This window comes from Coregonus lavaretus (genome assembly GCF_964263955.1).
Source record: "Coregonus lavaretus genome assembly, chromosome: 3".
Lineage (NCBI taxonomy): Eukaryota > Metazoa > Chordata > Actinopteri > Salmoniformes > Salmonidae > Coregonus > Coregonus lavaretus.
In genome coordinates, this window is record NC_139990.1 from 50859023 (window position 1) to 50874144 (window position 15122).

The following is a 15122-nucleotide window of genomic DNA, read 5'->3' on the forward strand; positions in this document are numbered from 1 at the left end:
CTGACAAATTGAGAATTTTTTTTCCAGAAAATCACATTGTAGGATTTTAAATGAATTTATTTGCAAATTATGGTGGAAAATAAGTATTTGGTCACCTACAAACAAGCAAGATTTCTGGCTCTCACAGACCTGTAACTTCTTCTTTAAGAGGCTCCTCTGTCCTCCACTCGTTACCTGTATTAATGGCACCTGTTTGAACTTGTTATCAGTATAAAAGACACCTGTCCACAACCTCAAACAGTCACACTCCAAACTCCACTATGGCCAAGACCAAAGAGCTGTCAAAAGACACCAGAAACAAAATTGTAGACCTGCACCAGGCTGGGAAGACTGAATCTGCAATAGGTAAGCAGCTTGGTTTGAAGAAATCAACTGTGGGAGCAATTATTAGGAAATGGAAAACATACAAGACCACTGATAATCTCCCTCGACCTGGGGCTCCACGCAAGATCTCACCCCGTGGGGTCAAAATGATCACAAGAATGGTGAGCAAAAATCCCAGAACCACACGGGGGGACCTAGTGAATGACCTGCAGAGAGCTGGGACCAAAGTAACAAAGCCTACCATCAGTAACACACTACGCCGCCAGGGACTCAAATCCTGCAGTGCCAGACGTGTCCCCCTGCTTAAGCCAGTACATGTCCAGGCCCGTCTGAAGTTTGCTAGAGTGCATTTGGATGATCCAGAAGAGGATTGGGAGAATGTCATATGGTCAGATGAAACCAAAATATAACTTTTTGGTAAAAACTCAACTCGTCGTGTTTGGAGGACAAAGAATGCTGAGTTGCATCCAAAGAACACCATACCTACTGTGAAGCATGGGGGTGGAAACATCATGCTTTGGGGCTGTTTTTCTGCAAAGGGACCAGGACGACTGATCCGTGTAAAGGAAAGAATGAATGGGGCCATGTATCGTGAGATTTTGAGTGAAAACCTCCTTCCATCAGCAAGGGCATTGAAGATGAAACGTGGCTGGGTCTTTCAGCATGACAATGATCCCAAACACACCGCCCGGGCAACAAAGGAGTGGCTTCGTAAGAAGCATTTCAAGGTCCTGGAGTGGCCTAGCCAGTCTCCAGATCTCAACCCCATAGAAAATCTTTGGAGGGAGTTGAAAGTCCGTGTTGCCCAGCGACAGCCCCAAAACATCACTGCTCTAGAGGAGATCTGCATGGAGGAATGGGCCAAAATACCAGCAACAGTGTGTGAAAACCTTGTGAAGACTTACAGAAAACGTTTGACCTGTGTCATTGCCAACAAAGGGTATATAACAAAGTATTGAGAAACTTTTGTTATTGACTAAATACTTATTTTCCACCAAAATTTGCAAATAAATTCATTAAAAATCCTACAATGTGATTTTCTGGAGAAAAATAATCTCATTTTGTCTGTCATAGTTGACGTGTACCTATGATGAAAATTACAGGCCTCTCATCTTTTTAAGTGGGATAACTTGCACAATTGGTGGCTGACTAAATACTTTTTTTCCCCACTGTACCTATAAAATCAGAGTCACCTTTGTTCGCTAAGGACATTTACATGTAACAGGAATTTGACCTGGTGAGATGGTGCTGCCACAATAAACAGAGTATACAGACAAAAATATATAAAATATATAGCCTACTATAGCTTAAAAAAACATTTATTATGATTTAAAATAGAAAACAATTTGTAGAAAATGTGAATGTAATTTAAGGTCATTGTCAATCTCTTCTATAGTCTAACTACCTGTTCTGTAGGCCTGTTCTATGCTCTCTCAAACCTTCTAAAATTGTACTAACCGATTCATTATCATGAATAGGTCAGGCATAAAGGCCTGCAAGGTTGGTTTTGCAGTATACTTCTGCAGTAAACACAAATGTGTGATAGTTTATCATCAATCAATGTATGCTGTTGGCATACAGTGGGGGAAAAAAAGTATTTAGTCAGCCACCAATTGTGCAAGTTCTCCCACTTAAAAAGATGAGAGAGGCCTGTAATTTTCATCATAGATACACGTCAACTATGACAGACAAATTGAGAAAAAGATTTCCAGAAAATCACATTGTAGGATTTTTTATGAATTTATTTGCAAATTATGGTGGAAAATAAGTATTTGGTCACCTACAAACAAGCAAGATTTCTGGCTCTCACAGACCTGTAACTTCTTCTTTAAGAGGCTCCTCTGTCCTCCACTCGTTACCTGTATTAATGGCACCTGTTTGAACTTGTTATCAGTATAAAAGACACCTGTCCACAACCTCAAACAGTCACACTCCAAACTCCACTATGGCCAAGACCAAAGAGCTGTCAAAGGACACCAGAAACAAAATTGTAGACCTGCACCAGGCTGGGAAGACTGAATCTGCAATAGGTAAGCAGCTTGGTTTGAAGAAATCAACTGTGGGAGCAATTATTAGGAAATGGAAGACATACAAGACCACTGATAATCTCCATCGATCTGGGGCTCCACGCAAGATCTCACCCCGTGGGGTCAAAATGATCACAAGAACGGTGAGCAAAAATCCCAGAACCACACGGGGGGACCTAGTGAATAACCTGCAGAGAGCTGGGACCAAAGTAACAAAGCCTACCATCAGTAACACACTACGCCGCCAGGGACTCAAATCCTGCAGTCCAAGACGTGTCCCCCTGCTTAAGCCAGTACATGTCCAGGCCCGTCTGAAGTTTGCTAGAGTGCATTTGGATGATCCAGAAGAGGATTGGGAGAATGTCATATGGTCAGATGAAACCAAAATATAACTTTTTGGTAAAAACTCAACTCGTCGTGTTTGGAGGACAAAGAATGCTGAGTTGCATCCAAAGAACACCATACCTACTGTGAAGCATGGGGGTGGAAACATCATGCTTTGGGGCTGTTTTTCTGCAAATGGACCAGGACGACTGATCCGTGTAAAGGAAAGAATGAATGGGGCCATGTATCGTGAGATTTTGAGGGAAAACCTCCTTCCATCAGCAAGGGCATTGAAGATGAAACGTGGCTGGGTCTTTCAGCATGACAATGATCCCAAACACACCGCCCGGGCAACGAAGGAGTGGCTTCGTAAGAAGCATTTCAAGGTCCTGGAGTGGCCTAGCCAGTCTCCAGATCTCAACCCCATAGAAAATCTTTGGAGGGAGTTGAAAGTCCGTGTTGCCCAGCGACAGCCCCAAAACATCACTGCTCTAGAGGAGATCTGCATGGAGGAATGGGCCAAAATACCAGCAACAGTGTGTGAAAACCTTGTGAAGACTTACAGAAAACGTTTAACCTGTGTCATTGCCAACAAAGGGTATATAACAAAGTATTGAGAAACTTTTGTTATTGACCAAATACTTATTTTCCACCATAATTTGCAAATAAATTCATTAAAAATCCTACAATGTGATTTTCTGGATTTTTTTTTCTCATTTTGTCTGTCATAGTTGACGTGTACCTATGATGAAAATTACAGGCCTCTCTCATCTTTTTAAGTGGGAGAACTTGCACAATTGGTGGCTGACTAAATACTTTTTTTCCCCACTGTATGTCTATTTGTAAAGAAAACAAGTGAGTGGTACACACAGTAATAACCTCATAAGGATGTATATTGTTCCTGGGATCTGTCTAAATATTGCTTTTCCTATGTCCGACTAGAAGAAAAAAAAAAAAAAAAAAAAATCCTGTGGCTCTTTGGCTGTGGGTTGAAATACTGTACTGCAGACACCTCGCGCTGTTCTGCTTTGAATCGGTCTCACGCGGCCGTAGCATGGGGGGAATCCGTAGGGCGGGGCGGGTGGCCTAGTTCTTTCCAATAAACGCTCACTAGGGGAGGAGACAGTATTTTCTCCAACCAATCGCAGCTAGAGCAACCTGCATAAGGGTTGCACCTCCGCGTGACTGGGCCATGTGCGCTATAACAGCTATTCTGCTTTTAGGAAGCAACGTGCTGCTGTGTTCCTTTCGCCTGAAAACCCGGCAGCCACTCACGTTTTCTCTGGATTACAAGCGGACTGAGAAAACTATAGCCTACACTCAGTTGCTTGTACTTAGAATGGTGCTAGGCCCATTGCCATTATAATGTTATGATCATATTGGCACTCTATTTGGGCAATAATCTTTATGCCTAGATGAACTTTCTATAGAGGCTATGTCTCAAGGCCCCCTCAGTTGCTTGTGTCATTTAAAGACGTTAATTCAAAGGCATGATGATAACGGTGGCGGGTGATTGATAACTGTCCATTTGTTTTGGTCCTTCTGTGCATGAACACACAAACAACAAGTGCGTGGCGTGCCCCCTCGAGGTGTGGCACGAGGGGGGTTGTGTGTTGTGTCATGCATATAGAACAAATAAGCCAATCATGCCTTCTCTCGCGCCTTGCCCTATGAGTTGTGACGTCACGTAAACTGCCCGTGTTCATTCCAGCTGAGAAGACAGCCGTCGCGCAGCTCAAATCCAAGCCCGTGCCTCAGTACATTGGCTACAAAAAGTACGCGGGGGGAAAGAGGAGCCCCCCCCCCCTTCTCGCGAAAGAACGATAGGGAGACAGGAAAGCCGAAAGAAAAAAGTAATACAGCTTGTCACCCGACCAATAGCGCGCGTACTCAGCCTTCTCCGCTTCTTGCTCTTCATTATTTGTTCATTTGGCATTTTGGAGCAGGACATTCTTTTTCCTTGCTTCGAGTTTCATTTTGATCGTATCGTCATTTTTTTGGTGTTGATCATCTCAGGATATTTTTTCGACAACAACTTATTGATCTCCAGCTCGGATTTTATTTTGTCCACCTTTGAATTGACCATGGGCACCAGTCATACTCAATTAGTTTGACGTTTACTACTGGTCTCTATTGGAGAATAACATCTTGATCTGAACCGAGGAATTAAAATAATATAGTGCTGCAACATATCGACTGGAATACTGTCTATGAGAATGATACAACAGTGGATCTAAGAACACTTCAAAGCCTAAATAGAGGGAAAGGTAAGAAAATGTTTATTGACATTCAATAACGACATGTTTTGCAAATATTGCATGTTATTATTAGGCTACAGTCTGGTATGCTGAGCCTGGGAATCATATATATATATTTTTTTATGTTTTCATATCTTGTCGAGGTATGCACTCACATATGCATTTTATATTATTTCAACAAGTTTTAATGTTATATCAAATCATATACTGTTCATTGCACCTGGTTTGTACCCAATTCTAACTATAATATATGTTAATTCAATATTATCGTTCATTGAATAGCGGTGATCAATCTGCCAGTCATCTCGACTCCGCCTGCGCCCAAGGATCCTAATCAATAACCAGGTCCGGCCAACAATGTCCAGGCAGCTCACCCAGCTCCTGACCCCGGACCTCCCAGCCGGCGCTAGCCCGCAGTTCGGGAACTGCAACCAGTCAGGTGGCTCTATCAGCGGTGGACACCTCAACTCCATGACTAGTTTGAAATCCCTCCTGCAGCATCCGATGAAGGGAGACCGTGCAAGTGTCAAAGACTGCTGCGACGTTAAAGGTGAGAAGATAACTTTGATTTCATTTTAATGTTACATTGTTATTATGCTGTTACAACTGACAGCTCTACAGTGCAACAATGTTGCTGATGGAGTTTGCTGCACTTATGCTAACAGACACTGCATGCCTATGTCGTTTTTTGTTATTTTGCATATTTTGTAACTGACAGTCATTGAAATCATATCTACCAGTCTCCATTGCCAGTGACATTCATTGAAATCATATCTACCAGTCTCCATTGCCTGTGACATTCATTGAAATCATATCTACCAGTCTCCATTGCCTGCCTGTCTCCATTGAGTACAGTATGGTGAAGACAGCTGTGCTCACCTGCATAACTTAATATCTGGCCCTGCCATTGTCACACGCACATGACATGACACATGCACCACTGTCTGACTTGTTGTTTGGAAACAAAACAGAGAAGGTATACTGGTGTGATGCTTCAATACAGAACTAACTAAGCTCTGAATAATGATTAATGATTGACATTCTGCAACCAACACACACCATAGGATATACATGATGGTGGAAGTTGACCTTTAGAACTGATTCAGGGTCAGTTTTGTATTTTTACTTCTGATAATACTGGTCAGAACCACAATAGGGAAACTTTGTCTCAGAGCAGAACTTACACTCTTAGAAAAAAGGGTGCTATTTAGAACCTAAAAGGGTACTTCGGCTGTCCCTATAGGAGAACCCTTTGAATAACTATTTTTGGTTCCAGGTAGAACCCTTTTGCGTTCAATGTAGAATCCTTTTTTACAGAGGGTTCTACCTGGAACCCAAAAGGGTTCTACCTGGAACCAAAACAGGTTCTCTTATGGGGACAGCCGAAGAACCATTTTTGAACCCTTGTTTCTAAGAGGTTAGGATCAAATGCTCTTTGGAAAATGTTAATTGAATCCAACCACTCCTATAGTATAGAGCAGTAAACCAGAAAGGAAATGATGGGATAGTAATCATGTTCAAATCAGCTATAAGTGACTCTGTTGAGCTTCACAATCAACTTCAGATACTTTTGGATGATTTGGACATGCTAATATCGGTCCCATGACTTGAATAGGAATTGTGCCACAAATGCTAAAACATTAGCATGTGGAAACAGTGCCAGGGAAACTAAACCAATGCATGAACTGCTGTCATACCTTATCCATAGACAGTTTACAGGGTATGGAAACCAATATGCCATTATCCCTGTAACACATTATTACGTGGTCATTAGACGTAACAAACACTTATATCCAATCACAAAGGTCACTCACTGTCCAATTATGACCCTCAAATGTCCAATAGAATGATGGTGCCATCCCACGTTGCACTCTGCTGTGAGCTGAGCATGATGTTCTCATATGGATTATAATCTCCGCCCCTCCAATCCCCTGGCATAGTTTTAGATTAGCATGCAGATTAAGATGAAGTCTTTTGGTATAATATCTGACATGCTAAACAGTACCAGCCAGGCCTGTGGTATGGATGCCTATATTCACAAATTAATCTGTCTCACCAAATATAGACATAGACATACATAGATGTAGTAAAAATCATATTGCTTTTCATCCAGCATTCTCATTTTGATTATTGTGCAGTTTAGTGTATGACCATCTGTTACGGTCTGACTGAAGCATTCATTGGTGTTTGTGCGCATAGCAGTGCAGCTGATGCATACAACTGTCACACCATTCCACAGATATCCATCTATCTCTCAGTCTCTGTTGAGTTGACGCATCTATAGTGGAATTGTGCCTCTGGACCTCAACAGCCATGAGGCTTGGGCCATAGCGGCCTCTTGTCTCATTGACTTAAATGAAATAGGTTTACAAGAACGCCTACAGCTTTGGACTTAAGATAATTATATCCTGTCATATGACCCTAAAAAAGTCCCCCCAAATAACTAAAAAGCAAAGTGTAGACAGAAGAAACCCTGTGAGGAACCAGACTTGGGGAGTGGATCTAGTGGGATACCATAACACTAACATGTCAATAATCCCAAAACCACCTCTGACAGCACCCAGGGTCAAACATTTGATGCGACAACAACAACTCCCGAGATGTCCCAACCCCTGTCCATCTGTTACTAACCAACATCCTCCATTTTGTCTCCCTCCCACCATCACAGACAAAGACAGAACCATCACAGACATGGATGAGGACTCCATGGGTGGCGGGAACGGCGGCTGCAACATGCGTACCGGCAGCAGCGGGGTGAGCAGCAGTAACAGTAACGGCTGTGGCAGTGGAGGAGGAGGTGGAGGATCAGGTGGAGGATTTAACCAGTCTGCGTTCCTGGGACCCCTCCTGTGGGAGAGGACCCTGCCGGTGGAAGGAGGCCTCTTCCAGCTGCAGTACATGGACCTGGAGGAGTTCCTCACAGAGAACGGCATGGGCGGTGTCCACGGACAAAACAGTTCCAGTACAGCCCAGATCCCGTCCCAGAGTTCCCAGTCGGCGGTGCCCAATCAGAGTTCCCAGTGCCCCCCCTCATCGCCCCCACCCTGCTCTTCAGCCTCCTCCTCGTCATCCTCATCTTCCCCATCGCTCATCGGCCTGGAGGTGGCCCAATCCAACATGCAGGGAGGAATTGACTATGGTGAGTTACCTGAACCGGGTGTAGGTGGAGGGGAGGGCAACATGCAGGGATTTCTGTGGTGATTTTATCCCATGGAATATGATACGGAACAGTGTACATCTGTTTTATTGTACACATCTTCAATAGGACAATGTGGAGAGGGGTGGAGGTTGAGACGGTTTATGGTGATTCTATGGAAAGGGATTGTGGGGGTGGTGGGTGGTTGGTGAATGTATCACAGTGTATCGTTGTTTACATGGTATCAACAATGTATTCAGTGGTCCAGTTTGGCCAAATGTAGCAAGGATTATGGTGCCATGTTGTTTTGGCCTTGTGGAGCGGCAACTAGATGAAGGATTAAAATGGAGGATCAGTGATATGTCAGATACCATGGTGACCCTGTATCAATACAGGACGTCCATGTCCTTAGAGAGAAGGCTGTAGAGTCTGCACATAGTTATCATGTGATTCAGCTCTTTAAGTTGTCCTCAGTCCTCATATTGAACTCCTCCTATGGTGACCAAGCATCATTTTCTTTGGAGCCAAATGGAATCCCTTAACGCTGAGTTAACTTGACAGAGAGTGAACAACAAGGAGGGGTTGAGAAAGCAACGAGAGGAATTTCCTGTAGGCTACAAACTACCCTTTACACTGAGCTGGTTTAACATTTAGGCTGCCTGAGAGAAAGAGAGGAGTGACATTTGACAAATTAATCTCACAGCACTGACAAAGGGGTTTGGTTTGGTCGATTTTATGTTCAATTCAGGTCCAACCAGCCATTTACTGAACACTAAGTTCTAACTGTACACAGGGAGATCGAGCAAGAGATAAGGAGGGGAGGGAGAGGAAGGAGGTGTGTGTAGTGAGTGTTTGTGATCGCGTGTCTTTAAATCTCTCCCCAACTCACACACTACAGCAATGTGCACGTGCAGCGTCCCTTCACGTGCCGAGGCTGTGAGCACTGGAGCAAGAGAATGAGAGAGGCAGGGCCAAGCGGAGGACTGGGAGGAGCGGAGAGGCACACCAGGGTGGGAGGGAGAGCGAGAGAGAGAGAGGGAGGGAGGGAGGGAGGGAGGGAGGGAGGGAGGGAGGAAGGAAGAGGTTCCCATTGCCTGCTGATACTGAAGTTCAAATGGAATGTTTGAATGCAGAAGAGAGCGATTGAGTACAGAGAGAGTCATGATTAAGATATGGTGCCATACAGTAGATAGGGAATGTCAGTAGCCATTGTATTTAACTCTTCATACACTGGTTGTTTCTTCGCTGCATTTCAGTTGTATTCCAATGTCACATCTCACAATAATGCACGTTAGCCAGATTAGACATGAGTTAAATACAACGCACTCACATTTATCAATACAAATCAGATAGTTATGTAAAAGAAGCATTGATGAAGCCAAAATTGATATTGCGGGTTGGATGATGTGTTTGTGACATAGTCGTTACAGTGTAACACAGATTATGAAGCAAGACAGGAGAACGTATCTGTAATGATCTGATTTGAGTTTTCATTCAGACACCTGACCATTGACTTAACCCGAGGTGGGTGTAGTGTAGGCTGTGTTCTGATTGTGTTCTCTTAAAGGAGGAAGAGGAAGAGGAAAAGGCTGTTTGGAGTCTTTATGATAGGAAAGTCAATGTGTTATGTGCATTAGGCCCTAAAGGGGGTGAGTGAGCTCTATAGAACTCAGGGAACTGACTTCAAGGGGTGGGGTGACGGTTGTATAACAGTTTTAGAAACATTTCAAGAAAACAGTCTAAACCAGCCTTATAGGAGTCTGGGAATGTTGATAATAATATTAAACCATAATTGAAATATATACTCTGACTAAAAGGGTGATATTGAATGTTTATACACAAGATAAATTGAGAAAAGTGTTCTTGCATATGTAAAGTTCCCATTTGAGTTCAATTTGTCCATGATAATTGATTCATATTAAAGTGAAACGCCCGCTCACACAGAAATCCAGCACCTGAAACAGATAGTTGGAAAGACATTGGGCTATAGATTTCACACTTGAAAGCAGGGAGAAAAACGTTTGTGTTTATTCGTTTCTCAGAGCAGAAAGTGGGCTCCCTTCCACCACCTGGTGGACAGAGTCTGTAACTGCAGCCTAACAGCTCTACAGCTCTTTTACTTGACTTATTTTGACTTGTAGATAAATGCTGTGTGTTATAGCTTTCTGGTGGATCTGAGAGGTCAGTGAGTCATAATGTATCTACATGGAATCACCTGGTTCATATAAAGGTTTAATAAGAAAATAACAACCGATTCTCTCTCTTTCAGGAGGCAGTCAGTCGAGCATGAACGACGACTGCGGCTCGCCCGGCTCCTCTGTCTCCTCTTCGTCCTGCACTCCTCTCATGACGCCCACATCCAATGGGCCAGACGTGATGGGTGGCTTTGAACCCGACGCGGCCGACGTGGCTCTGTCCAGCGTGCCCGGCCAGGACGCCTTCGACCCCCGCAGACACCGCTTCAGTGAGGACGAACTCAAACCACAGCCCATGATCAAGAAGGCCCGCAAGATGCTGGTGCCAGCAGACCTCAAGGTTGGTAGTCAGAGAGTAGGTAGAAGCATTAAGAGTTGGTAGAAGTTGTCCCTGACCTCTGGTCCAGGGTCAGATCATTTTCTACAAGGTAATGTCAGTAGCACTATATCTAACAGTGTCTCCCTCTTTCAGGATGATAAGTACTGGTCCCGGCGGTGTAAGAACAACGAAGCAGCCAAGCGTTCTCGTGACGCACGGCGCTTGAAGGAAAACCAGATCTCGGTCCGCGCCGCCTTCCTGGAGAGAGAGAACCAGGCACTCAGACAGGAAGTGGCTGACATGAGGAAGGAGCTCGGTCGCTGCCGCAACATTCTCAACAAATATGAGAATCGCCATGGAGACCAGTGAAGAAGAGGAGGAGAAAGAGAAGGAACTGATGGGTGGAATGGGGCGACATGATGATGATGACAATGATGATGATGATGAATGTATGAGACGATGAGAAGGGTGATATAAAGAAGCTCAGGTGTCACATTTTGATGATGTCAGAGTGGGCAGGGTTAAAGGTTAGGGACAGGGATGATTGTTGCCCCTTTAGACGAAAGAAGAAAAGACGTGACTTTGAGGATTTTGATATCGGAGAATTGTATATTTTTATATTACTGAAATAAGGCTAGAGGGGGAGCAAATTTTGGAAATAATTTTTGTATATTTTCTATATGAATGGGAAAGATGTAAGATATGGAGGGCTATGACAAAATATCTTTTTAAAGTAGATTGATATAGGAGATGCTATTTTAGAGGTGGTCAGGTGTTAGACAGGATTCAGAGTCAGGGACTGGGAGGCGAGGCGGCCATTTTAAACTGTAAAATAGAGAGCAAAATGATTTTAAAATTGTACAGTTCAACATTTCTTTGTGGATTTTACTCAAGCACTTAATTTGTTTTCTTTGTTGTGTTTCTAAATGATGGGGTTTGGGCTGAAATGGCAAGAAAGTGAAAGAGGGAGAGAGAGAGAGAGAAATTAACCCAGCACAATCTTCAGCACTTGTCCTGTGTTTGTGCTTGTAAATAACAAGTCATTGATATTGTCACAACTTTTGCAACCTTTACTAACAGTTTGGACTGTTTAGTAGTTGTCTAGATGTCTGGGCTTTGGTGCAACAGCTCTCACATTTGATTATAGCTGCACTATCTTCTCTGTCATATAGAGAATTGTATTATGTGACCCTAAGACAAGCAGGGCATTCAATGACACTACAGCTAATGGAAGGGGCGACTGTTCGTTTTTATTATGTATACTATGAACTCATATTGCTGAGCCCTTGGCCATCTCTCCCGCTCGCTCTCTTTCTGTCACTTTTTGTCCTTTTGGATTGCTGTCAGTTCTAACTGCTGGGTTGGTAGGATTTTTTAGTTGTTCTGTTGCCCCAGGTTACAGTGGACCGTTTTGATCTTCTCTGCGTTGTGATGTTTTCTTCCTTCCTATGTTTTTTTTATCGAATTGATCCAATTCCAACACGGTTAATGTCACTTACAACCAATCCCGAAAAGGCTACTTTTACCTTTAACCAATCCCAACAACCGGTCTCTGTGGTTGTAGATTGTATACATAATACCACAATGTCTTCACACCCTCCTAAATAGTCCACAAACTACCCAGGAAAAAGCACACTTGTGTTACTGTACTATATTAATGATTTTAGTTAGCATTCTTATATTATTGGTAGAAGATAAATATTGTCTATATTGAATATACCAGTTTGTGTATTTTACATAGGTATATGCTAAGTGTGAATGTTGCAGAGATTAGATGCGTGTATGACTGCGTATATGCAAATGTATTCCAGGAGATGGGGTTTGTGGTAGGGTGTCATGTCAAATTATACCCTATTCCCCCCCTATACCTAGGGAATAGGTTATAATTTCAGATTATGCTATTATTACTCTCTCCGTCGATCGGAATGGTGTTAAATTCTCAGATTTCTGGGACTAATAAAAAAGCCAAAATTTAAAATGTTGATTTATTAAGGTTGTTGATACTTTCTGTCAGTTTTCCAGCATTTCTGTGTTGTTGAGCATCATCTTAGTATCCACATAGTGTCATGGTTCACTACCGACTCACTAAACCCAGGGGAGAAAAAGGTCCCAGTCAACCCAGTGATAGTGTTCTTCTTTTCCTCAACGACCATGTTATAAATAACTACCATTACTATTATTATTGTTATTATTATGATGATTGTTACCCCCTTTTAATGTTGCTGTTATATATAATTGAATGATTTTATTTCTTTGGATGAACATGATCTGTTGCGTTTTGAAGCATCTTTGATCTCAAGCTACCCTCACAGAGAGACTATTCAGAAATGTATCCTTGTTTTTATGTCACTTCCTGCCCTGCACCATGTACATCCTGTTTTGGCCCCTCGAGGTCCGCTGGTTTATTCATAACCCCTACGGACAGTTTCTATCCGGACTTCTCTGAAACACAGTTCCCAGAGGATGGCGGCCATCTTGGTTTCTCTGTTGATCATGGATTCCACAATCTCGCTGGCTCATCTCATACCTGGAGAATGACAGTGGTAGAATCCCATTCACTTCTGACTGTACAGGTCTGTTCAGTTCTCTAGCTGTGTATAGACTATGCACACTAGCCACAGTTTTCCTCCTGGTTTTCTGCAGCCTATTTTCACCTCAGTGACTGTACGTATGCTCTCCCAACTGGATGTTGTTCCTAATCTCCCTGACGTGGATGATGATAATTCTTATAGTGACTTTTATTGAACTACAACTACCCATCTGCACCAGTGGTGTCCACTGTTCCAGCCCACTCAGTGCTGGTAATGGGGATGTAGTCAAACTTTCCCGAAAACACAAATAAAAGATTGTTCTTACTTACTGCTTGTCTGTTTTCTTTATATTTACTCACATTTTACATTGACATTTTAGTTATTTAGCAGACACTCTTATTCAGAGGGACTTACATTAGTGCATTCATCTTAAGATACACTATATAGACAAAAATATGTGGACACCCCTTCAAATTAGTGGATTTGGCTATTTCAGCCACACCCGTTGCTGACAGGGGTATAAAAATGAGCACACAACCATGCGATCTCCATAGACATACATTGGCAGTAGAATGGCCTTACTGAAGAGCTCAGTGACTTTCAACGTGGCACCGTCATAGGATGCCACCTTTCCAACAAGTCAGTTCGTCAAATTTCTCCCCTGCTAGAGCTGCCCCGGTCAACTGTAAGTGCTGTTATTGTGAAGTGGAAACGTCTAGGAGCAACAATAGCTCAGCCGCAAAGTGGTAGGCCACGCAAGCTCACAGAATGGGTCTGCTGAGTGCTGAAGCGTGTAGCGCGTAAAAATCGTCTGTCCTCGGTTGCAACACTCACTACCGAGTTCCAAACTGCCTCTGGAAGCAATGTCAGCACAATAACTGTTCGTCGGGAGCTTCATGAAATGGGTTTCCATGGCCGAGCAGCCGCACACAAGCCTAAGATCACCATTCGCAATGCCAAGCATCGGCTGGAGTGTTGTAAAGCTGGAGCAGTAGAAACGCGTTCTCTGGAGTGAGGAATCATCTTCACCATCTGGCAGTCCGACAGACAAACCTGGGTTTGGTGGATGCCAGGAGAACGCTACCTGCCCCAATGCATAGTGCCAATTGTAAAGTTTGGTGGAGGTGGAATAATGGTCTGGGGCTGTTTGGGTGGCAAGGGTGGGTGGTTGTGTATTTAGGTGGCTTAAGGTGAACTAGATGTTTGTGGCTTAAAGGAAAGCAAGTATTTTATCAGTGTTAATAGCATTGTTTGTAATCATAAAGTGCTTTGAAAGGCTGGTCATGGCACACATCAACTCCATCATCCCAGTCACCCTAGAGACCCACTTCAATTTGCATACTGCCTCAACAGATCTACAGATGATGCCATTTCAGCTGTACACACTGCCCTGTCCCACATGGGTGTTCATCGACTACAGCTAAGTGTTCAACACCATAGTGCCGTCATCACCAAGCTCGGGACCCTGGGACTGAACACCTCCCTCTGCAACTGGATCCCGGAATTCCTGATGGGCCACCCCCATGTGGTGAGAGTAGGTAACAACACCTCCACCACGCTGACCCTCAGGACACGCTGCCAGGACAACAACCTCTCCCTCAACATCAGCAAGACCAAGGAGTTGATCGTGGACTACAGGAAACAGGGGTGCCACCCACATCAACAGGGCTGTAGTGGACAGGGTCAAGAGCTTCAAGTTCCTCTTTGTCCACATCACTGAGGACTTAACATGGTCCCCTCACACCAGCACAGTTGTGAAGAAGGCACTGCAGTGCCTCTTCTCCCACAGAAGGCTGAAACGATTTGGCATGGCCCCTCAGATCACAAGGAACTTTTACAACTGGTTGTAGAACCGTCTGGTATGGCAACTGCACCGCCCTCGACCGGAAGGCCCTACAGAGGGTGGTGCAGATGGCCCAGTGTATCACTGGGGGCGACGTACACTATCTGTCTGAGAAAAGCCCAAAAAATGGTCAAAGACTCCAGCCAACCGAGACATGGGGTGTTC

General features: G+C 43.8%; 1 protein-coding gene across 2 annotated transcripts; it reads left to right on the plus strand.

Annotated features, from left to right (window-relative positions):
- Positions 1 to 4379: 4379 nt before the first annotated feature.
- LOC311120725 (hepatic leukemia factor-like) lies at positions 4380 to 13442 on the plus strand. Of its 2 annotated transcripts, none has more exons than XM_084157884.1 (5): positions 4380 to 4942; positions 5216 to 5483; positions 7602 to 8072; positions 10339 to 10604; positions 10737 to 13442. In XM_084157884.1, exons 2-5 carry the CDS (start codon positions 5291 to 5293, stop codon positions 10950 to 10952), a joined length of 1146 nt encoding a protein of 381 aa, XP_084014010.1. In that variant the 5' UTR covers positions 4380 to 4942; positions 5216 to 5290; the 3' UTR covers positions 10953 to 13442. The 2 variants fall into 2 exon arrangements, with proteins under 2 accessions (XP_084014010.1, XP_084014009.1); XM_084157883.1 differs by having other exon boundaries at positions 4853 to 4942; positions 10339 to 10619.
- Positions 13443 to 15122: the final 1680 nt, after the last annotated feature.